The sequence below is a fragment of the Anopheles maculipalpis genome, chromosome 2RL (assembly GCF_943734695.1).
Source record: "Anopheles maculipalpis chromosome 2RL, idAnoMacuDA_375_x, whole genome shotgun sequence".
Taxonomy (NCBI): domain Eukaryota; kingdom Metazoa; phylum Arthropoda; class Insecta; order Diptera; family Culicidae; genus Anopheles; species Anopheles maculipalpis.
Window position 1 is genome coordinate 64,850,525 of NC_064871.1, and position 24,760 is coordinate 64,875,284.

The 24,760-nt window shown below is 40.8% G+C and overlaps 4 protein-coding genes across 6 annotated transcripts in view; 3 read left to right on the plus strand and 1 right to left on the minus strand.

Moving 5' to 3' along the window:
* Positions 1 to 18,611, plus strand: part of LOC126556184 (zinc finger protein 503) — a 44,220-nt gene extending 25,609 nt beyond the window's left edge. Inside the window, exons 2-3 of the mRNA XM_050211406.1 lie at positions 17,796 to 17,956; positions 18,479 to 18,611. Coding sequence (XP_050067363.1) covers positions 17,796 to 17,956; positions 18,479 to 18,538 — 221 coding nt within the window. The 3' untranslated portion in view covers positions 18,539 to 18,611. The remainder of the gene's footprint in view (positions 1 to 17,795; positions 17,957 to 18,478) is intronic.
* Positions 1 to 24,760, plus strand: part of LOC126556023 (eukaryotic translation initiation factor 2D) — a 526,420-nt gene that overhangs the window by 284,764 nt on the left and 216,896 nt on the right. The window lies entirely within an intron of this gene.
* LOC126556469 (small integral membrane protein 20-like) overlaps positions 1 to 24,760 on the plus strand; it is a 389,536-nt gene that overhangs the window by 128,471 nt on the left and 236,305 nt on the right. The window lies entirely within an intron of this gene.
* LOC126556308 (peroxiredoxin-6-like) overlaps positions 1 to 24,760 on the minus strand; it is a 270,155-nt gene that overhangs the window by 10,722 nt on the left and 234,673 nt on the right. The window lies entirely within an intron of this gene.

Sequence of the window (24,760 nt, forward strand, 5' to 3'; positions counted from 1 at the left end):
AAACCAAAGATCGTCCCTGCTCTCACTCGTTGTAGTTGCAGGCTGGCAGAGAGGCCACAAACCCATTCCGCAATATACAAACAACAACATAAAATCTATTTTTATCCCCGAGCCCAACTCTACCATTTATCCGAATTTTGCAAAAAATCTTACTTCCATTTCCCAACGCTCACGGTATTTCGCGCCTTGTGTTTGCCAACTGAGAACAAGAGTCAGACGCAGAGTCCCGGTGGAGTCGTTAAACGAAGTCAAAAGTCATCAGCTACTGGACGCGTAGGAATGAGAACTTTCATCTGGATTCGTTTGAGACCCCTTTGCGAAATGATAACTGGGTCTGTACCTTTTTTCGGTACGCTGTATCCCAGAAGAGATTGAACGGCGGAATAGAGGGTTCCCTTTGATGAGGGTTGCTTCAATTGGCAAACAAAATATATTCGCGTTGCTTGTTTTGCCTAGATCTTTGCATTATGTTGAATGCTTTGGAAAGAGTAATTTTCCAAAAGGTAGGATTAAAAATATTTTCTTTTTTTTGGATACATGCGTTACATGTACAAAAAAATTGCTATAACACTGCTAGATAAAATGGGTCAACATTTTCTCTTTAATGAGAAAGGAATTAAGACACGAAATATCCATTGAAACGACCTTTTTTTTGTTTTGTTCAGCTTTCGATGCGTAATGACTGCAGGACAAGATCGTTCTTACCGAGTAAAAATAAAAACATAAATAATATAGTAACAGTACAACAAACCCCAATCATCTGGTTATGGATACAAAAATTATTATTTCTTGCTGTCTTTTTTTGCGTCTCTCGTACAGCGAAAGGTTGAACCATGTTTCACAAATGTTGATAATCATCAGAACAAAAACAAAATGGTCACAAAAACAACAGCAATTATTTCAAAACGTTGATGTTGTTTCGCTGGGAGCAGTGAAGGCAGCGATGGTAGCTGGCAACACCACCACACCAGATGAGTTAAGACATTAAATTATGAACGAAACGTAGCGATGCTCGACTAACCAAACCCAAAAGAAGCGGCATGAGTGTGATGGGTGCTGGTAAAAATAACTTCTGATCATTCTGCCTTGCTTTTGCATACTTTCTACTACTTTCCGTGCTCGTTTCACGGTGTATCATTTGTGCTGTTTACGCCGACGGAACTCAAACCCCAAAAAAGCTAAACCTTCCGAATCGTTCTAGAGTTGCGCTACTCGAAGCTTTCTACCGTCTGTTTTTTCACACAAATAAGTGAAAAACAACACTACAAGCACAAACTACAAAAACAACCACCGTCACACACACGCACTGAAGCAAACAATTGCCACACCAACAAATGCCGGAACAATCAATGCTTTCCCTTTTACAGTTTAATGCTTTATTCAGTGCGCTGGCCGAAAATAGAATCGTACACAATCAAGTCATCGTACGCCCGTTTCCCACCACCCGTCCGTATCCCTTCCCTGCTGGCCCTTAAATGCACCGTGATCAATATACAATCATCAAGCCTTTATTTCGAGCAACGCTGTGGCCGCCACTACTTCTGCTGCGGTGGCGCATTATTTTATGCTCGTTGTTGTTCACTTGTATTGCTACCCCTGTGACCGCTTGTCTCAGCCGACCGCGTTCCTCCTTGCACACATTCGGCCACGGACGCAGGGAAACGTCGAGGCATTTGCGACCCTTTTTATGTGGGGCCCGCCAAAGGTAAACCGTTCAATTGTCTTGCTGAGAGGTCGGTTAGCTTTCGGTCTCTTTAAATATAACCTCTGCTCTTCGACTAACGCAATCCTCCCATTGCCGTTCGCCGCTCCAGAAACCGATTCATGCCGAGAAACTATTTCGTTTTTTCCAGGAAGGGCAAAAGCAACAACAACAACCAAATAACCACCAATCTAACGATGGGGTTTATTTTTAGCGGGAGGCGTACCCGGTTGTGTAGTCTGTACAGCAACCCGGCAACCGACATTCCAACCGACGGCGCAATTTGAAGTGTTTATTTTATTGGTCTTTGCGTTTTGGGAAATGTTTTTTTTGTTTTAGTTTCATACCATCTGCGGAATTCGTACCGCAAAAGCACACCGGTTTCCGTGTAATTTTAGCGGAATAGTTGAGGGCTTGGCGAAGCATTAGCTTTTTCGTTTTCACTCAAAAATTCTCACAACACACGGCGAGGATGATTTTCTTCACGGAAGTTCACTCTTGCGCTGGAGGAAGCGTCACGAAAGATTGTGAACTGATTTTTGAATTATTTTATGGAGGAATTCGCAGGTTATATCACACGTTGTGTGCCTGCCAAAGCTGCTTGAGTCAGTGGCTTCAAGATCAGAAAGCACTATTCTAGAGAAGTAACTGGTTGCTAATAATACCACCGCAGCTTTGTACCCGGTGGATACCCGACACGACACGGCCTCTTTGGATATTCCTTACTCCTTCCCAAACTGTCCGTAGTCTTCGCGATGGCTAGCTGAAAGATGGGAAACAAGAAAAACGTGCTATGCTAAGATCAGTAGCTCCACGCGGTTAAATCACGTTCTAGGTTTGATGCCTGATGGGTTGGTGTTCTTTTGCCGCACCGGCAAATTCCCCGAAGAGATTCATTTGAGATGCAAACATCATTCTTCAGGCGAACGCTATAAATAAACTTTGTGCATGAATAAGTGATGATGCCAACCGAGTTCGAATAATGATTATTCTATCCAGAACGTACATGAGTTTTAATGAGTGCAGTATCTATGGCTAATGGGTTTGACTGAGGATGGTTAATAATTTGAATAATCGTAATGAATAATTAAAAACAAAATCAAATTAGTTCCACTGTACGCATTGTGTGCAAAACCATTTCTGTTGTTTGGTCGATTAACGATTAACAATATTTTATTGGTAAAAAATGCGTTTAAAATACCATGTTACCTTTATATTTAATTTTTATTTTGAATTATTGTTTAATTCTTTTTGCTTTTTGCAGTTTAAACAGTAATAGTGTTAATTTCATTTAAAAAAATGATGGCTTTGCATCGACATGAAACGAAGAAACTAAGAAATGAAGCTTTACTCATTTGGCAATTTACCTTTTTTTCTGTCGAACTAATGTGTCAAAATTGATTTTTTTTGTTTAGGAGGAGTACTAGGCGCCTCCATCCAGAGTTATTTTTCTTTTAAATATCCTTTTGTAGAATTAATCAGACTTTTTTTACAAATGATTTATTTTAATAATAAATATTTTCTTCAGTCAAATGCTACAGCCCTATAAAAATAGGTTATTTACTTGTCTTTTGACTGGAAGCATTTCCATAACCTTCACCGTGACATTTTATCCCCCTCGGACGAGTTCACACAATTACACAATTTGAGTAGATTTGAGCTCAGCGTCAAGCTGCGAAAAGCATGCCTTTTAAAACACACTAAAAGGATGGTTAGGTTTTGATGCCCTGGGGTCGGACTTGGTACCATTGAGATTTCACGCAAATTTCAACCCCATTTTGTAAAGCTTTTTCTGGGAACGGGGCGAAGGATTTGGTCGATTAACTTGAAAGTTTGAGTTTTGGATTGGACTCTTCGTTTTCTTTTTCCCTTTTTTTCGTTTTCTTTGAGAATCCTGCAGGGTGATCACGAGACGTCCTGTTGATATGACTCTGAGCACGCTGGTGGAGGTGCAACCACTATTTGCATGAGAGTTTAAGCTTGGCAACAAGAGAAGAAGCGTTCTTAATGGTCTCGAGGGAGGCGGTTTATTGTGATAGCGTGTTCGCATTTCAGCAGTCGGTTAATGGGTCTAGCACGGCGTCTTAGCTGGTTGTTCATACACAGTTAGAGAGGGATTTTGCATGAAAGTTAATGAGGCATCCCACTGTTAATGGATTTTCTCTCCAGCTAGCAGACACTTTTTTTGCGCTCAAATTACTGCAACCAGCACACAGCTGCAAGCAGTTGGAATGCATCAAATAATGAAACAAAGCAAGAAAACTCAAAACAATCTCCAAGAATTTCAAATAACTAACAAAGAAGCAAGAGAAAAGGAATGAATTTTTCGGCAAAAATTGCTTCCTATTTCCTCGCCTTAGATTTAGCTTGTATTAGCTTTTATTCCGAATGATGTGTTGCCAAAATAGAAAAAGAACTTTGACAGTTTACAGTAAAACAAAGCCGTCATCTGACACATAAAGTCTATCATTTCTAAACAGCAACAACTAGTCTCGCACCAAACCAACAGCTCAGCCAAGTGTTATTCAACATTGAACCCACACGGGATCATTTGCTTCAGCACCAACACAGAGCCCCGGAAGTGTCAAAAATCAATTTGTCCAAATGACTTTCATGCAGATGGTTCGACCAATGCGAGTTCTAATGGCTGCACGCTCCATGGGACTGCTTTTCACTGGATGGCTAAACTTTTGCTCGTCGTGTTTTGCACGATCCTGGAAGATGTTTCCGTTTCGTTTTAATTTTCTCAACCACTTATCGATCTTCATCCCCACCCGCCTACCCATATCCATGCCATGGGACATGGAGAGTGAAATAGAATGTCACTTACTAAACGACCAGTTTTCCGGACTGTCATGCGATCAACTGAGCAGAATGGGAAATGTAATGTAGCTTGCCTGCACACTGTCCCGTGCAACACCTGGTACAAGCACCGGCGAAGATGCAATTGCATCGATTGCACTATATGTCATAGTTCGATGCTTCTTCTAGAAAAGCGCATGCCAATCAACTGTGGGTGAATGAGACCCAAACGATAGGGTTGTGTAAATGTGGAAAGCTGTTATGCGAGGTGCTTACAAGTGGGAAATATATACAATGTTCTATCACCAAGCGCAACCTATGGTAGCGCGCATTTCCAGACAATCGATTTCCATTCGGAGAACACTAGGAAATATGTGTGTTTTACCAGAGTTAAGTCCCCAAGCTAACCAACGTAACGCGCCCAAGAAAACATTTTGAGACCAGTTCAATTAGAAAAATTTTAAATATTAATTTCTTTAATTTGGAGTCAACTTTTAGCTTCTACTTGCAGCGAAAATACATTTTTTTATTCTCAGATGCATATATGATGCTGTGGCATTTGGGTTCCATGTTTTGTGCGGTAAAAACTACACCACCACATGGCAGGTCCGGTGTAGTCAACGACAGTAAGTAAGGACAAATGTCGTCGCCTGTCAGCTCAAGAAATTACAACGCCTTGGTGAGAAAGACCCTCGGGTCGGTTTAATCCTGTATGACATTTGACCTTCACGCAAGATGAAAATTTATCGATGAACAAATGTACGAACGGCCATCGGATGCATCGTTCATGGTACGCTAGCCCGAAGGTACCGATGGGGATCAATTCCCGGAAGTGTACGACACTCGTTGGCCGACCGAAAACCCATCTCTTGAGCATGCTGGTTTTTTTTTTATTCTTCCACTTTTTCCCTGCTACCATTTGCACTGAAGCGCTGAATCGTTAGAAGTAAATCAACCAACACGTGCCACAACAACACGCACCCACATACACATACATCTCACAGTAGAGACAAGATGGCAAGTAGGTTTGTTCGAGTGAGTGAGTGAGTGAGTACAGAACCTTTTTTACCCTTCCCACCGTTACGATCGGCTCTATCGACCCGATGCGATGTACGCATTGACGCCCTCGGTCGCTCTAATGGTGCGGCAGCATGGCTAGAAAATCGTTCCATCAAACGGAAAAATTGTAGTTACCGTTCCGTGTAGAACCGAACCGAGCATCGGAGATAGAAGCTCTCATCTTTCTTCGTTGGCCAGCGGGCAACGTTAAAGCTGGGTAAGACAAACAGCGCGTGCCTGGAACCAATTTGTGGGTCCACCAACGGTAAAAAAAGGCCCTGGCTGGCACAACTCATGCAACAGACACAAAAAACACTCACCCAGATGCACACAAAAAAGGCTACGTGAGCCCACAGTGATGAAAACGGGGAAAGAATGGTGGTTCGCTGCGTTCAGCATTGTTTGTCACGAAATGCGTACAGTGACAGGTTTTTGGGCAAATGTTTTATTTTTTTGTTTTTGAGAATAAAAATTGCCTCTGGAACCGTTCGGTTTTGCTGCAAGCGCTCACGGCAACGCTGATCGAAATTCTCGGAAGGTCCTGGGTGGCAAAAGTTATCTGCCGACTAAGGTTTCATCAGACGCTGGCGTTACATTACCGTGAGGATGATGGAAAATTGTACATTCAATTTTCTTCCCACCTAAAGCACACTTTTTTTGTTGCTTGCTCAATGTTTCTACCGGGATCATAATGGATGTGTTATATTTTTTCCTTCTCATATCATAAATTTCCACAACCGTGAAAAGGAAAACACTTCTTCCATCATTGCACACACACACACACTTGCTCGTCGTTTGTTGAAATAGATGTTTATTCAACAAGGAAAACTTGTACCCTGCTCCCTGTTCACTTGCAGAGGATGATCAAAAAAACCTTTTCCTGATGCACGACTTTTTTCTAGTACCAACAAGCTTGTCGGAGCAAATCGTAACGTTGCGCGTAGGAATACAATGTCCAGCAACAGTTTTACCAGGCTCCATAACGAAAACATATGCCACTTCTATGCTGCAACAAAGTAGTTACATTGTCTGTTGCAATAGACGGTTGTTGAGTGATGCCATTTGTTTGCGACTCAAAACATTTGATCTGTGTGGTACAATCATGTCATAAGAGGCGTAGGAAATTTAGAGCCTTTTGAAGTTTTTGGTTCTTTTTTTTCTTCCAGTAACTTCATACACGAACGGAAAATAATGAAATTATCCCTCCTGGTACTACAAGAACAGCTTGTCACATGCGTCCGAGCGATAGCTGGATACTTTGAAGGAGTGATTCGAAACGAAATGTTCTTCATCGACTATAGTACTGCTTGCAACAGCAGAATAAACCTGTACGACACAATGCGATCATGTGAAATCTCGGTCCATGTTACCAGGCTTATAAGCCTTAAAATGACCAAAATCACTGGAATAACAGGTAACTTCTTCACTCAAAATTGGATAGATGTTTTGCCGTGTTGTATGACGAGCCCTATGTCCCCTGACGAGCCCTTGTACGATGATCTAACACTTGTGTAGCGAATTAATCTTGCCACGCTACAGGAGGCAAATGGTTTCATGAGAATAGCTCTAGAAGACAGTAGGAGGCTTGGAAGACCCAAGTCGAGATGGAACAATGCCGTTGCTACGTCGGACAGTAAGGCAAGGATTGAAAGACTTCAAAGCTTGACTTTAAGTGGCATGGAAAACGCTTGTTCTCATCTGAAAGTCTTAGCTGTTCTATCTTTTCGGCTTAATTTCTCGAAACTATATTTAATCATACAATTTATTGAAACGCTATCAAAGTCTTCATATCAAAGCACGATAAGTTAGAGCATATGGATTGTGAATAAAAAATAGCACTAAAAGAATGGATGTTAGGAGTTTCAATGCAGTGAAATCTCTGGAATTGATAAACAACAACATTCCCATCTGTCGCACTATAAACTGTAGTTGCTGTTCGTGCAATTAATGCTTATGACTGTTTCTAACCATTCTCCTTTCTTGGAGCCATCCATCCATCCATCCATCATGGAGAAAAACAAAATTGAACACCGAATCTTCGAACAGGATATGGGAAAACAAACATGTAGAATGTCTCCCACAGCCCTGTCAAACAAACACACCACGAAGTTTATAAACTACAACAAACGGAAACGATGATTCACGTATTGGTTACTCCACTGAAAAATAATAATCTCACCCATAATAGACCTGTGGCCAGAAAAGAGGTTTTCAAGTTACAGAGAGTATCAGAAATTTTTAACGCTTTTTTATTTTCTCCCCAAGGTTTTTTTATGCTTCACCATTTAGTTTTGGTATTGCCCCTTGTTTTTTTTTTTTTTAATAATTTGTTAAACATTGCTGTTTTCTGATTTTGTTATGCTTTTTGTTTGAATTTGTATTGTGACACCTTTTTGATTTTCACTATTAAACTAAAACTGGAAAAGATAAAGAAAAAAGATGGATGGTTTTTAAAATTATTTTTCATGCAATTTTTCATCAAAAGAAAGTTCTGCTAATAACTCTAATTTGGAAAGTACATTTAAAAATAATTTATAAGTCTTTTATGAACGAACCATCATGTTTTGTTTTCCTTAAAATGTAACAGTTGTTTCAATACACATTATAATATCAAAAATGTTTGGGAAATCGTCAAAAAAAACTTGAAAAAAAGTCGACAGTACACGGGAAACCGAAGAAAAAAAAATTCGGAACGAAAACAAAACTATATGGAAAATCGTCAATAAGGCATGAGAAAGCGTCAAAAATCCTCGAGATGCCTTGTATTATTGTATCACTTTTGGGCCAAAAACAACTAAAAACGCTTCTGAGTGCGAAAGTCGCCATTTTTCAACCATCATCCTACCAACCATAAACAGAATTGCATTCGATTTCTCAAAAAAAAAAAAAAAAGGGAACTCCTAAACCCGCGCGTATTGCCATATTTATGCACCAAAGGTACGCAATAGGTACGCTGTCTCGCTTCTTTGCAAGGAGAAAGTTCCCACGAGGTCTTTGACTTCCCTGGGAAGTATCTTACGCAGAGCTAGCGTTACACAAATCTCGCTCTCATACACACACGCATGTGACCTGCATTGTTCCACCCCTTCTTCCATATGCCTGACTCGCTGAACCCCTTGCAGCTCTTGCAGGATAAAGAAATACCGGAAAATCACCTGCCAGCACTGCTACACTTTACGATCCGAGCGTTACGACACCGGCCACAAAAGGTAGCGAAAAAATTCACCTACCATCCAGCAAATAGCTACAAACATCTCAGTGAGGCGCCTTGTTGGTGGCTTTATCCTTCACCCCTTGCCCCATCTTGGTTCCTCCCCGACGGATGGGAAAAACTTTACACACTTCCCACACACTCGTGTGTAAGACAGGGCAAACTCGCGGTGCAACGATGACGAAACGATGCTTGCGATGATTGCATACCGAACGCCTGCTGCCACCAGCCAGTACCCAAAACCAGCAACATCGAAAGGAAAAACGGTTACGCAAACAAACGACCAACACACACATGCGCATTCGCATATCGGGAAAAATGTGTCCTCGGTTCCCAGTTACCGCGGGCTGGTGCGCTTTCCGGGCGATCGAATTGAGAAACACGGTGAAGAATCTGCCCGGCCTGCTCCGAGGCGAATCGGAATCGTCTTCCATGCAATAACGGTGACGACAAAACGACCGTGCAATGATGACGACACAACGACTAGCGAAACCGATGAGCGGGCACAGAGTGCCGAGGGCCGGAACGAAAAATAAACCAAATCGGATACGCCGTCGACAACGACACAGCGTTTCGGTTTCAATCCTGAATTTAAGAGCAAGAGCAGCAAAACAGCTTAAAAAAACACGGTAAAGACGGGATTTGAGGAAGCCTGAAGACAACCCCATAATAACATACACACATACACACATAGAAAGAAGGAGAAAAAAAACATCACACGAATGCAATCTAGAAGTGTCAGTTGCGGGAGAAGCTCTGACAGTAGCACAGTAGCACCACCAAAACGGGCGAAATCGCCGTGGCGCCACACGGTCCAGACAAATTGGGGTGGTTGGTGTATCATTTGATTTGTTTTCCCACCCCCACCCCCATCTTCCGATCCCGGAGATTTGCTGTGCTGGTGCGTGGGTTGCCAGGAAAGGATGGACAATAACAGGACAGGAAAACGCCGGCGACGGTTTTGCTGGCACTTGGCACCGATATTTTTGCCACACCACATACTTTTGCGAATTTTCACCCACACGTTCGTTCTGCTTCTTCTGGTGGGAGAATTCTTCTTGCCGAAATTTTTTCCCCCACCTCCAATCGTCATGAAACCGTCACGTCACCACGGGTTTGCTCTTTCCGCAGCTTCCCTCAAACACCCGGTGCCTGTTGGGAATGGGATAGCCAAGAATGAAAAACTGTGCTGTGAGAGCTGTGCTGGGAAATTTTCCATCTTCTTGGCTAGGGCTAGGGCGAGAAGACAAAGGGTGGGATTTTTACGCATTTTTCAGCGATCTTCAATCACCCATCCACCTACACAAACATTGGCAAGCGAGACAAAGCGCCATTCTAGTGCGAGAACGGCGAAAGATAAGAACGAGACGGCCAAGCGTTGGCAAAAGATCGATGCAGCTTAGGAGAAAGTTCGTTGGTGAAAGTTGGCGAAAACCGCCCGGGGTCCGGGGAGTACGTGCACAAAAAGGTGCACGGGAATAAACATTCCATTCCAAGCAGATTTTCGTGCAGAATGTTAAAACAACCAACAGTCAGTACTGCGTGCTTTCTGCAGGTCGCGAGACTTTTTTTTTTAAATCCACCAACTTCTCGATCCTACGTTTCTTCAGCCTTCTTGCCGCTGGCTAGTGAACTTATTGATGACTCTTGCTTGCGCTCTTGCCTGTTTGCTCATATTTGCCACAAAGTGATGGTTCTGCTCGTTCGGCACATTTAAAGAACACTTCGGGTACAATTTTATCATCGTTGTTTGTGCATCAAACTTAGCTTCCGGTACCGATTTGGGGAGAAGCACAAGGAGTTTGCTGATAATGGTTTGCAAAAACATTCTTTCCATTGCAACTATTCGTTTTATTTCTCCTGCTACCTGCCTGCTACCGAAGAATCGGTTTAAGGTAGATGTGTTCCATCATTCCTAGGCGACCAGCGTTGTGTTGCAATCGGTGAAATAAAAATGTTCTACCGATGTCTTCGTTTATGAACGCTGTGGGCGCCATGGTAATACGAAGCTCACGTACAGCTAATTTTAAAAGTCGTTTCTAACGCTTGGGTTACTCCATCGATCGCATTTGAGCATGGTACAATTGGTACAATAAAATGGATGGATGGATGGAAAAACAAGCAGCTTTGTGGGTGAACTAGATTTGTTCACAATTTGCACGAAATCGAGTCGAGTTGATGCTCAAATCCAAAACTTTAATGAACCACCAGGCGTCTCCATTTTTCGAAGACCAGGTTTACATGCAATCGACCACACATTTCCCGACGCCCACCTCCATGAAGATCGCTCCCACACAGCATGTGCATTTGCCAAACTATGCTCGGTTCGTTGCCCAAACGGCTGAAGCGTTGGCTTGATTTACTGAGATTGAACGAATATGACAAATCATGACAGCGTGATATCTCGGTCTCGCAATCAATCATCTTATTCGCCCATCTGATGCCGCCGTCGATCGATGCAGTCGATAGCAAGATATAGGCATTTTTTCTTTCATTCCCATAGCCCAAAATGACGACTGCAAACGTCGATGCCGTCGGAGTGTGCGTTGTTACTTCAAAACCTCATTCGGAAGCGCTTAATCATCATCAAACTCTACGTACTTTGTCCGGTTCTTCAACTTGAACTTCTACCAGGGCAAATTGATAACTCCTACTAACCTACTCCCTTACGATGTGTCTGTGTTTTTGTGTGTGTGAGAATAAAGAAACCTTGTGATCGAATTAATTGGATTGGACGGGTAGACACGCGTACATGCGTTCAGCGGGAATCGGAATGTAATATCGATGGCCGAAATTAAGTGACGCATTCGTTTTATTTCGTCAGCACCCAGCCGTCGTTTGAATCTTATTTTGGATAAGCCAATGGAAAATTTACTTTCCTATGCGTCGTCCAACAATTTCACGTGTACATCATTGTTACGAACCAAGTGTGAAAAAAGGCTTCACTATCTCCTAATTCGGTTCGGTTGCGAGAGGGGGGCTAACACTCTAGAAGAAGGGACGCACGCACTGGTATCGGTTTCAGTGACGTAAATTCAATTCTTTCGTTTTCGTGTTTGGATTGATCGAAGACCTAGCATAGTGACGTAAGCCAAATGACATACTTCTTCCTAACTGAGCATTTTTCTACGAGGAATAATTTCATTTTTTCCGGATTGTAATATCTTTTTGTGAAAATTTGCTAATTTTATGAGTGATGAAATTTCTTTTACATAATTTAATTATGCTGTCATCGGAATCACATGAAGTCCACGTTTTATTGATTAAAAATGGAAAAAGTTTAATGTTTGCCAAAAGGTATTAGAAAGTAAAATTCAAAGCTTTTTCCAATATTCGAAGAATTCAAATTACGTTCATTTGTTCCCTTTATTGTATGGACTCAAAATTCTGTGCATTTTCACCTCAAGATGCTGGTACCATTGCAACGAAACGACCTTGACCATTAGGTTTTCCGTTAGCGGCACCAACAATAACACAACAATGTCTTTACCTATCTACTGAAAGACCATTAATATCAGTTAGAGCAGACTGTCCACGATGAAGCTTAACGTTGTTTGCTGTCGTTCTTTTTTTTTCGTTTTCTCCCAGCCCAAAGTTTCCCGTAGCCGTTGGTCTAAGTTTGCGGTCTGCATAAGAGTGTATGAAAATGACAGCGTGCAGTGAAGGAAAGAAAGCAAAAAGCTTCATTTCCTCTTCGTCTACATTAACAGCAAGCGATCTAAACTTTTTCTCACCACGCTGCACGACACTAACCTCCCTTTTGTGGGTTTCCTATTGTCGGTTGCCTTGGTGGTGATTCGGTGTGGCAAAGAAGATTGCACGCCACCACATTATAGTTGCTCTGCCCCTAACGGTTGGTTCCACTCTAGATGAGTTTTGCGGACCACAAACTACCTGACCGATTCTGGAGAAGCATGCAGAATGAGACGAGTGGGAAACGCGTGCACACTTTTCCCAGAACTAAACGACTTTTCCTGGTGTGTACAATGAATCACAGGCCAAGAAAAATAATGCTAGAAAGTGCAGCTCACAGATGACAGCTACCGAGGACGACGAGCCAGGGTCAATGGTGGGCTACAACCCACGCCACGTTGGCCATCTCTATGAAACCATAAATTTTAATAACAAGTCTGGCGCTTACTGCGGCATATCCTTCGTTACAGGTTTTTTTTTTCGCTTGCGGTCACACCTATCCATTACGTGCACACTTGAGCTTATGCTTTTCTTTGTTTTCTCACTTTAAATGCTTAGCCTTAGCTACGAAGGTGACTTAATTCGTTTGAGAGAATTGTCTTCCAAAAACTAAAGCAAATCGTTTTATTGGAAGTCACGATTGAATGCATATAATTTTCATCCTCAATCACATTTTCATTATATCATCTCTGTCTCTCTTTTTCTCTCTTTCTCTTTCTTTCTTTCTTTCTTTCTTTCTCTCTCTCTCTCTCTCTCTCTCTCTCGTATTGTTATTTTGCTCCCTGTTGAAGCTGACTAATTAAAACCAACGCCGCACACTAATTAATGCTCGATGGTTTTCCATCGGTAACGCTTCGCCCTCCGCTCGAATCTACGTGCCTACACTTTGCTTTCATTCGAAACAACGGCAAGAACATTCTCCTGGAACAATTGCTTATTGCACAGTTCAGTTAGTTAGATGCCCAAAATACAACCACACTTTGAAGCCTGTCCCTGTTAGGGCTGGTTTTGAAGCTGAAGTTTTCAATGTTTGCAAACTTTAATTGCGGTAACTTATACACTGTCTGCTTGAGGCCACCAAGAACCAAGAATGGGCCAATGGATTCGTTAACCGCAATCTCACTTTCCTGATCAAATTGTTGCGCTAATTGCTTCTCAGAAATTCTATTGACAGCTACGCTGTTCTCATAAGCCAAAGTTCTCATAACAGGGTTAGCAACAAAGATGTTAAACTAAGAGAATATAAAAGTTTTAATGACTTTATTGCTATTCTACTGCAACTACTAACGCAATTCTCGGAAAATGGCTTTAGAATGCTAGGATTCGAGTACGTTTGTTATTGAATCTCGTTTAGGTTACGTTTTTATTTGATAGATTTTTGCTTTACCTCATTACATTAATGATTGTTTTCCCTACATGGATCCTTTTCGGCACAACCAAAAACTGTTGCTCCAATAGAACGACTGCTTTAAATCTCCCCTTTGCCAGCCGATTTTTTTATAATGCTATGTGATATGACTCTTTGTATTTTCCCCCCATCTCGTATCGGAAGCCGTGCAGCGTAAAATTAGAAAATGTCGCCGGTGGTTAACCATGCTTCCTGGAAGGCAGCAATGAAAATTAATCCCTTCGCCGTCTCTTTTAGCTACATATCGAGTTGTCACGTACCCTCCCATGTACCCATTTACCGGGAAAAACTTCACACTAAGAAAATGGCAACAAAAAATGCAGCAATGAGAAGAATAAGCTCGCACAAGCAATCACAGCACACACAAAAAAACATCTGCACAATACTAAACTCTTCCACGAATTAGACTTTCCCTAACCAGGTTGGAACTTATGTATTCACTCATTAAAATACAGTCAGAGACGGGCGTGTGGAGCGAGCGAGTTTGATTGGTAATTGTTGCAACATTTGTCCTTCATTTTGCCTCGCTCATTCTGCGGAATTCTGTACAGTTCGGAGTTTTTTTTTTCTGCGCACCCTGTTTTTTAATTGCTCATCCGAACACGATCCATTTCCAAGACTGTGATGACGCTAACGAAGCAGTTTATTGCCCATAATTGTTCGTCCATTTCGCACCCATTTTCTTGCGAAACAAACGGGTGGGAAATGAGTTTCATTCTTCTAGCACGCGGACACTACTAGCTTGCCATATTTAATGGCCATTTGCTGGCACTTCTCGGTATTTGGTGCCGAGTGCGCGTAGGAGTTGTGCATCAGAAGGTGACAGATGTGAAACTGACCGTCGCTCGCCTCTGTCGCCTAGAAATCATAATGCATGTGTGCAATATGGGTGTGTGTATGTGCTCAACTAGTGCACATACATAAAGGCTAACATAATGGCGAAAAGTGAAATGGTCTGCGAAGATAAATGCATCGTAGACGACGCCACTCTGCTGCGCCGGCCATTGCAGAACTGGAGCACTGAACTGTTTTGCCGCCGAGCGAGCATAAGCGGAAAAAGGAAAATATGTGCCACGTCGAGCGCAACACATGGGCAAAAGCAGCGCTCGTGGTGATGCAATTCATCCACCGATTTCCGTAACTCGTGTCTTACCCACGGGGCCCGTCTTCTTCCGTGTCTTTTCCCGTTTTTTCGGTTTAAATGTGGAGCATATTTTTGGACACTTTTTCTCCTCTCACGCAATCAAAAGAAACGATTCGAGTAAGGAAAACTATAAGGTGGTGGACGATGTATTGTGTAGGTTGAGGAAACCAGTGCAAGGGTGTTGGGAAGCTCTTGGTTGACTTGGTTTGAAATGTTTCTGCGTGGGACAAAGTTTTCTGCAAAGTCGATAAATTAGAAGAGATCCTTCCTTAGCAGCCACCCACCAGCTCCTTCTGCCCTTGCATCAGAGATAATGCCGAGAAACGAAATATGGAATTTAAAAGTAGTGAGTAATGCGAGTTGAGTGAGGTGTTACGGGTGTCCGGGAAATAAGAAGGAGTATCGGAGGATGAGCACTGTAAATGGATCCCTCGGAAATCTCCAATCTTGTCGAACGATAAACGTTCACCATTGTTCTCCTCGGTTTCACGTACATCCCACGCATTGCTGGTTGAATCCAGCTAGTGCTACAACAATAAATCGCGAGCTAGCTGCGTTTCAAAATGTTGGTTTCGGCTAGGCAAGAGGGACACAGGGCTGTCTAATTTGGTGCCACCCTTTTCAAACTGTCCACCCTCAGGGGGTCCATAAATAATTCGATACCGTCGTAAGGGTGTGATAGGGGCTATTTTGCTGTATTTAATTGAAACATCCGCTTCAGGTCTAGTAAAATCCGCTTCAGGTCTAGCATTTTAAAATCACAGGATATTAAATAAATTAACTAAAACAAACAACGAATGTCATTCTGCACATCTCATCCAATATGCGAATTAAACTTTAAAATATTGTGAATAAATCAAATGGCGCACAAAACACGTATTAAAATCTTTCTAGCTGCATGTTTATTTTTGGAAAAAATATCTTCTGCTGTCGCAAACTGTTGTTAAAAGCATCTATTTTCATGCATCAATGCTATGAGTAAAAGTAGCTAATCTTTCTTGCTTTACCACCATTCTCCTAACCCTCCCATGCACCTACCGTGTCATGATGAAGATATTTAAATATCAATAAAATATGCAAATAATTATCTCCCGGCAATCTACCCACGGGTGGCATTATGTCGTATATAACGTTTTTCATTGATTTCTCCTTTGCCGAACGTATGGCAGAATGATAAAGCGATAGAAAGAGCAAGTAAATTGGCCAGCTGATAGGCGAAACATGCTACAGCAACCCAAAGCCGATCAACACCTTGTCTTTGTTCGCAAGGTAGCAGATGGTGTAAATATTATTCAATTCATTGGATATAGAAGTCTTTGTCAATTTTTTACACTCGCAGCATAATTCAATCACAAACGTTATTAGCCGGATATTTGAGAGCAAAAGACAGTACAGTAGAAAAGCGTTGTACGTATGAAGAAGCTATGTAGTGACAAAAAAATCGAACCAAATCAAAATTTTGAAACAATACTGCAACAAAAATGCTCAAATGTAAGCCAAAACTGTAAATTTCTTCTTTCAAAAAAATAAAATTGACTGAATGGATTTTGTACAGCCGATGGCCAAGACGGTAAGAGTACGGGCCAGGACAAGGCATTACTAGGTATCGCATTCCATTAGGACCTTTCTCTCGTAGCAAAGACCTATCCGGTTACGTGGTGAAGATCGTTAGGGCAACAAGAAAAAAAGTAGAACTCTGAATAACAGCTTATCCATGAATCGCTCTAACAACGATCCCAATTAGAAACAAAGTGGTAGAGTTAAGCTCTTAAAGATACAATTTTGGTTATCAATTAAATACAACCAACCATGAACCATTCTTCTTGCATATTCAATCAAGCAGCTGCGTAGTCTTGCAATTCTTGCAAGCCCAAACAAAGTACAGATTGATTAATTTACCACCAATCGATCAGTTTTGTGTGCCACCCGAATTTCCGTTCCTTCATAAATCACATGCCTTTAGCTCACAACACACAGCCAGCGGCTGACTCCCTCCTTTGGCAGATTCCAAACGGTCTATCTAAATAGAAAATTATTAATTTCTTCTCTTAGCTGTCTACCGAAGGAAACGCCTCACGTCACCAGCAAACAGTCGACAAAAAGGATACAATCATGAAAACGGCTGCGGCCGACGCGACTCGATACAGGGGGAGGGGCGAAGAAAATGGAAATTTGCCAACGCAAAAATCGTCACGTCGCGGCATAAATACTGGCACGGATTGAAACCAAACCGTGCTACCGCTAGTCGAGACCGAGAATAAATGGTGTTGGCTTGCCTTGCTAGCCGTTTTCTTTCGCCCAACCCGATTTACCTGTCTGGCCGGCTTTTACGGGAACGCCCAAGTTCATTTCCAGACCATTCAGTTTGCTTATCTTTTGCGTCTGATCGGTACATTTAGGAAAATTGATTCTACCACCCACTGCCGTGTTAGGGGGCGCTTTGGTGCTGGAGTTAGTTTTGCTTCCATCACATACGTTCTCAAACGAGCGTCTTTTCGTCGTCAAAAAAAATTATATAACAATGAACTCTTTCGTGCTAGCTTCTAATAGTTGAAGGAACCATACCTCCTAGTGTTGTTTTTGTTTCACTGTTATTACTAAAAGAACCAAGTGCGGCCGTTAAAAGCTTTTCAATGAATACTTGCAGTAGTATTTATATGCAAAATAAAATCTGTTATGTCTCTTTTTTTACTTTTTAGTCTTTTAAAAATTTTCTAATTGTACAACAAAATTCGATCTAATTAAAATTATGTTTGTTTTTTTTTTTCAATTTCAGAATGTCCACCAGCAATGGATGGTATGGAGCGTTTTGCCTGCCCTACACCAGATCGGCAAGGCCGATACCGATGTATAGACGATCATGTGCTATGCGACGGTTTTATCGACTGTCCCGAAGGCGAGGACGAGGACAGGCAGGCCTGTATGTTCTACAAAACGGTAAGTTGCATTAAAGGTTGAGATGGGAAATTATGTTGGTCTTAGTGTGCTGTAACACTCATTTAATGCACTGTTCAACGTTATCAAGGTACAATATTGATTGAAAAATCAAAGGATTTATTTCCTAATACACAAATGTTTATGCTTGAATTGTGATATTAATTATAAATTAGTTGGAAAATATGTTCCACATTTACAGAAGGTCAATAACCACCAGGCGCCTCCACCTGTGTGCTTATTGATATTTTATAGAGGCGCCTGGTATTTTGCGGGGAAAAAATCACAAATATTAAGACAAGCAAAATTTTTCTTTGTAAATGCAAAGAAAGTAACATATTTATGATTTATGTGGCAGTAAAATACTGATCCCTAAGCAATGAATTGTTTGTTTTTTTTCTCAAACGGAAAATCGAAAAATTTTCCATGACACATCAGTCACACCCATATTTTCAACATTTCTAATAACATTCACAACTATTGTTTTGTGCTAACCAATCACACATTTCTGCTCCTTCCTTACAGACGAAAGCACATCTCGACGTATTAGCGGACGCCTTATTGAGATGGGCTCGTGGCCGTTAAGTTGTACATTTCACACAGCTCCCGACAGTATCGCTGTACTAGTGCTAGATTGAGAACATAGAAAACTGTTGAACAATATTGAAGGAAATAAGCGAACGGAGAGTAGTCGTGAGGAAAGATTACAGAAACAGAGAGAAATTAAGAGGGAAAGATGAACAAGACTCTATTGATACAGACGTGCGACATTAAAGAAAAAAAAACAGAAAGTCTAAAATCCTTCGAAAATCAGCTAAACATCAGACACATGTTCCAGCTGATGTAAGTCCATTACTAAATCGAAGAACACAAGCAAGTGAATGAAGCAATAACTGTACTACGAATCATAAAACACACACAGCAATGCGTTACAGAGGAGAAAAAAGAAATGCAAAGACGTTGTAAAAATAGACATGAAGAATTATGTACATACGATTAAACAAAGCATACGGAAAGGGGGTGTGAAAATTGCAAAAGATATAAAAGCAACTCGCAACGTAATGTGCTGTGTTAACTTCATTCACTGTGCTGGACTCAACGCTTATACAGGCTGGGCAAAAATTACCATCAACCCAACATAAAACAACAGAACAAAACAAAAAAGAAACAATGTCAAAACTCAAAAAGCAGATGATCTTACTATATATATATACATATACATAGATCTATATACAAACATATATTTACCAACTAAGAACTAGTCGTTAAGCCACAACACGAAAGAGTAGGCAGCAGCAACAAGGAAGTTCCGTACTTCATACAGTATGTGTGGATCAGCGAAGGGATGAATGTGAATCGATAGTGAGCGAATCAAATTCGAAGTGTGAAGGCTGTTGATCATATGAATGCCACTAAATGGGAAAGGATACCGAGTCGGGAATGTGCGTGTAAATTGCAGTGTATTGATATACGAGTGTGTCTGTGGATGTGTGAATGTGCTGAAGACGAAATATGTGAAACATGATACGAAAGCCAATCCCTAGATAAACTGTCAAGATTTACAACCGTAGAGAGAGGGAGAGAGAGGGAGAGAGAGTACACACATACACACATGCATACACACAAACACGATCGTAACATACAGTTAAGTAAGTGTATGAAATGAATGTACATTGTTTCTTTAAAAATGTAAAAATCTTAACAAACCATTAGCATTCTTTTTCCAACATTGCAAATCTAAGTTTAAGCGATACTTTCACATCCGTTTGTTCATCATCTCAAGCATAGTCAGTTACAAAAAATTATTTACTTTTTTTCCCTACTCCTATACGACATCATTTATTTAAAAAAAAAAACGAACACCTTGCAACGGTTCCATCAACAACTAGCACCCAAAACTCAAACGAGTCCACAGCTCCTTAACATCTGGAAAATGAAATAACAGCCAGTAGGATTTTCTTTAACTCTACCGTTACGCGCAACCATCATTAAAACACTCATCACACCTACACATGCATTGAAGAGGAAAACTATTCTCATGGACAAGGCAGCTATATTGTATAGATAAGTCAGCAGTTTAAAACAGTAACAAACTCTTTAGATCCCTAAATGCTAATATCGAAGCGTAATGGACTAAGCGAAAGGGCACCAGCTACAAGCGCCCGAGAAGAAGAAGCAACCGTAGAGCTATTAATACGACACACAACTTGCTCGGCTATCCAGTGGCTAAGCAAGAGGACTAGCTGATGATTTAATCACCGAAGCCATAGGAAATCCTAGCCAGGGGCGGTGGGCGCTCAGCGAACCAAAAGAATAAAACCAGATAAAATGACTGAAAATATCAATATCTCTAATCGACCATCCACGCGACAGTAAATTGGCGCGAGCACACTGTAACCATTTGTGTAAGGCTAGCGTGAAGCAGAGAGAAGAATATAAGAGCGAAAACGCGAAAAATGCAAACCTAGGTGTGAAGTTGTCGATCCAAGGTGTATACTTGGAGTACTTTTAGGATAATTTTTCAACCTTATTACTTCGTTCTAAATTTAGTACATTTTTTCATTGCACTTTCTTAATGAAGTTACTTACTAAGTTTTGTAGTTTAAAATTGATTTTACGAAATCTTGTTTTCTTTATTTATTATCAAGTTTCAATTTCACTTCTTAAATCTGGTTGCGTACTTTTCAGTTCGAACAATCGTTCCAGGGCGTTTCATAGGTGGCAGTGCAATTGATTAGATTAAGCTAAAGGTCGAATGTGTGTAAATCAGCGAGTAGCATTCAACTAAAATTAAGCCTAGAGTTCGTTAAAGAATAACAAAACATACCGGTACATCAATCACTCACCAAATGCCATTGCCAAGTGTCACCACCTTGAGCCCAACGCTTCGAAGGATATTACTTCTGAAACCAGCGCACAGCAACGTTTTCTTTTTATAATTTCCTGTACCCGCATGTACAATGGGCGCCAGTAGAGCAGTATCTCATAAGATTGGTAAGAATCGCCTGTAAAGCTATCCCGATGTAGGCACACAACTCCTAGGCAGAGCCATGTAGACTGGATAACATTTTACCTTTAAAATAATGTCTGTCACATGCCACACATCGAAACGCACAGACACAGCAACAGATTCTTGCCCTCAGCCATGTGTACATAACCACGGATTCTTAATTTAAAAAAAAAAAGAAACAAAAACAAAAGACGCTGCAAAATTCCGCTCATCAAAGCATTACTTATAAATGTCTATTTGCACAATATTATCTACAAACAACAACAAATATTAAAGAGTAAATATTGACGAGACCCTCTGAACACGCTGCTGGCGATAAGGCGGTCAAATAGAAGATCAAGCTATACAAAGCTATGTGACTCTAAATCAAGGACAAGGGAATGGTAGTTTACAACAACAAAACAAAAACAATGAAGGATCAGGATAAAATTAAACATCTTTCTCTCTCTATACTACAACCAGAGCAATCGAGTCAGATTCGAGTGTAGTTCAGGCGTGTGATCTGTGTTGTCCTAACGCGTACCATCTCAAAGCCCTGCATTGAATCCACATCTACGCGAAAATTTCAGCAACCGTTGCTGTGATCAACAACTCTTCAAATTGCGTAACCACGACTGACCCGACACATTGCAGCAGTGCCGCGAACACAACAAGCACAAGTGTATACAGTGAATCGAAAGCTGTGAAAGCTTTAAAATGGCTGCGTTTGCTTCCGTACGCAGCCAAAGTGTCAGTGATCGGCTAGGGAACACTCAGTGATTCAACCAAGACGACAAACTTACTTTAAAAAAATACTTTGAAAAATGAAGCAAGAAGTGATAATTTTGTTACATATGCAAGTGGACGCAATTCGTGAACAAAAGGAAAACAAAGTAAAAAAAAAAACATACGTTAGTATGATTTAATTATCGATTCTGACAACTTTGTCGAACAAATTTTTTTCGAACGATATGTAGCCGAATGTAGAATGGCGTCTTTGAAGCGGGAAGTATTATTACATTATTAATTTATAAGCTATAATTAATTCCGCAAAACAAAAACTACGTTAAAACATGCAAACACACAAATTCAAACATAGCAAAACAAAAATCTGTTCCTAAAATGTGTCTTAACGAAGAGCAAAACATAATATCGCAAGGCTCATCCACACACACACACATACACAACATGGACACTGAATCTATTATCATCGCACATACACCATTTACCCCATATACCTATCTGATCTGATTGCATTTCTGTTCATCTTGTGTATGTTTGAGAAGCAGAAAAAAAAACATTCCACTCACACTCATACGTCCGCACTGAATGTTCATTTGTTAATGTTTTCTTTTATATTTATGTTTGTTTTTTTTCCTGTTTTCTTATCTGTCTCTTTCTTGTTGCAAAAGTCCATTGTTTGTTGCTGTTATCGATGTTGTTACTGTTGGTTGCATGAAGAAAGGAAAAAAAACATGGAAGTGGTAAGGTAGGAGCGTTGATTCAAATATGGCTCAAAAAACCAGCTTTTCGATTGATTTCGGTTCTTCAAAAGAGCATGTCAATTGATACACAGGGTTAGCAGTATGCTATGTATGTTTTTGTTTCAACACTTTTTGGTCAATTGGTCTCAATCTCAGTAACTATTTCCCAGACTAAACTGAGTCACTAAGCCAGCCACAAAGAGAGCCGCAAATTCGACGCAAACATCGTCAGTACTTTGCACCATTTGGGTGCCATCAGCGTCACGCAGCAATACAAAACGCCTACAAACCTCGAGCCTCACGATGGTGTACAAGAGACGAGAAAATGTTTTCATTGCTTGGGAGCCCATACTTCAATAGATGATTCGTTTTCATTTTTGAGGTGCTAGATCTGGAAGCACACAGTGTGTAATGGAGACGAATTGGTAAACCAGTTTCTGTTGCTCATTCGTATCCCGGCGCGATGAGATTAAGAAAACGAGGGAAGGAGAAAGCGAACGAGAAAGACAGGACGAGGGCTTAACTAAAACATTCTCTGCATCGTGTAAATGATTCTCCTGCTCGAGAGCAAAAGGTAAATGTTTAAGCAACAAAACAAGTAAATTAAAATGAAAAGACTGACTTAGTAGACCCGCAGTTGAACGCGTACACACTAACCTAAAAAAAAAAAAACAAAAACAAGATGGAAAAAACGTAGCTAGCCAGAGTATAAACAATATTCTACTTAACAATGGGTGTTTTTAAGCTCATCACTATTAAGTATTAGTAAACCGCCAAGATTTCAAAGCGCGCTGCAGGCAACCGTAACGCCTCGTCTACACGCTACACGCTTCCGAGCCTGGCGCTCACTTCAATAGTCGGATTGCCGTACGCGAATATCCCGTTTATGGACGCTCTGGAAGCGTTCCGTTCAATATGGGTAGGGTGTGAGAATAGTAATACAATCTGCAACTTAAGAATCGTAACGCTTGCTCTCACACTGCAGCAAAAAAAAACATAGCAATAACGTTTGATCTTATCTTCGGTTTCGGTTAAGTTAGCGAAGGATTGTGTTTGTTTGTTTCTTACATTGCTCGAACTTTATGTGCTGATAGTCGAAGTCATTGCCAGAGGATGCCACAGTTCTCCTGACGATGGGACGTTGGAGTACGTTACAGTTAGCGCCTTTAACACTTCGCGCTACCCACTGTTTAAGAAAGAAACATTACGAGAGTCGCTATACTGAGTGTGTGTTTAAACAGCAAGCGAAAACATCCAAAAACCAAGATCCCTCGTTTAAACACATTTTCTCGTGCTATTTTATTTTCCATTGTGGGCTCCCAACCAATGAATGTATACATTTGAGAAGATAAAAAAAAACCAAAAAAGCCACCAGAAGACTAGAAAACAGTCTGTAAACGAAAAGAAAACACAAAAACACGGGAAAAACCAAAACGAAATCGAGGGACGCTTGTGAGCTACCAACGCATTACACCAAGAATGCGTAGAAAATGCGTCAAAATAGTGGAGAAAAGGCAACCCCACTCTCTTCTCCGACGTTTTTGAATGGAAATATTTGTTATTTATTGAGGTGACATGCGACACACAATTGGTATCAGCAAAAGTGAGAAGTGCGTGCAAAAAGAAGAATTGCATTAAATGTTCCACCCAAACTCGCACCCAAACACTAACCAAACGGACACTCTATGAAGAGTAGAGTCATCGTGCATGAGAAAAGCAGGAAATGCAAATGGAAACAAGAAAAACCCAAAGGCAACCTACAATCATCGATACTTAAATTGCCCGTTTTAGGTGTCACTCTAGTGCGGGGTTTAAAACAGACAAAAAATCAAAACAAACAAAAAAAACATTGAAACAATGTAAAAGCCTCATGTGTTAATTCAAACCGATGTTATTGAGCACTAAAATTGTAATGGATTGCGTGTGTGTGTGAGTTTGTTGATGTGCATCATAAGCAACAGCAAAATCTAAAAGGCCTAAGCGAACAACTACAAACACGTTGCACATTCGAGGCTTGCCATACTGATACACTGAAAAAAAAAAAAACAAGAAACAACAGTGTTTAGTGTGAGAGGAAAGTAACAGAAAGCAAATGCAAAAAAGAAATTTACAACAAGTATGAGGCAAAAAAGGGCAAAACGCATTGACGATAAAGATGCACCGGCAAGACAAACCAACGTTTGTTTTACAATAGTGGACGAGGAAGCCACAAAGAGTGTGGTAAATAGCGAAGGGACAGGCAATGCAACTGGAAAACATATAAACTAATTTAGATATAATAAATATATTAAAATAAAAATACGAAAAAAAAAACGAGCATTACTTTAATGGTTT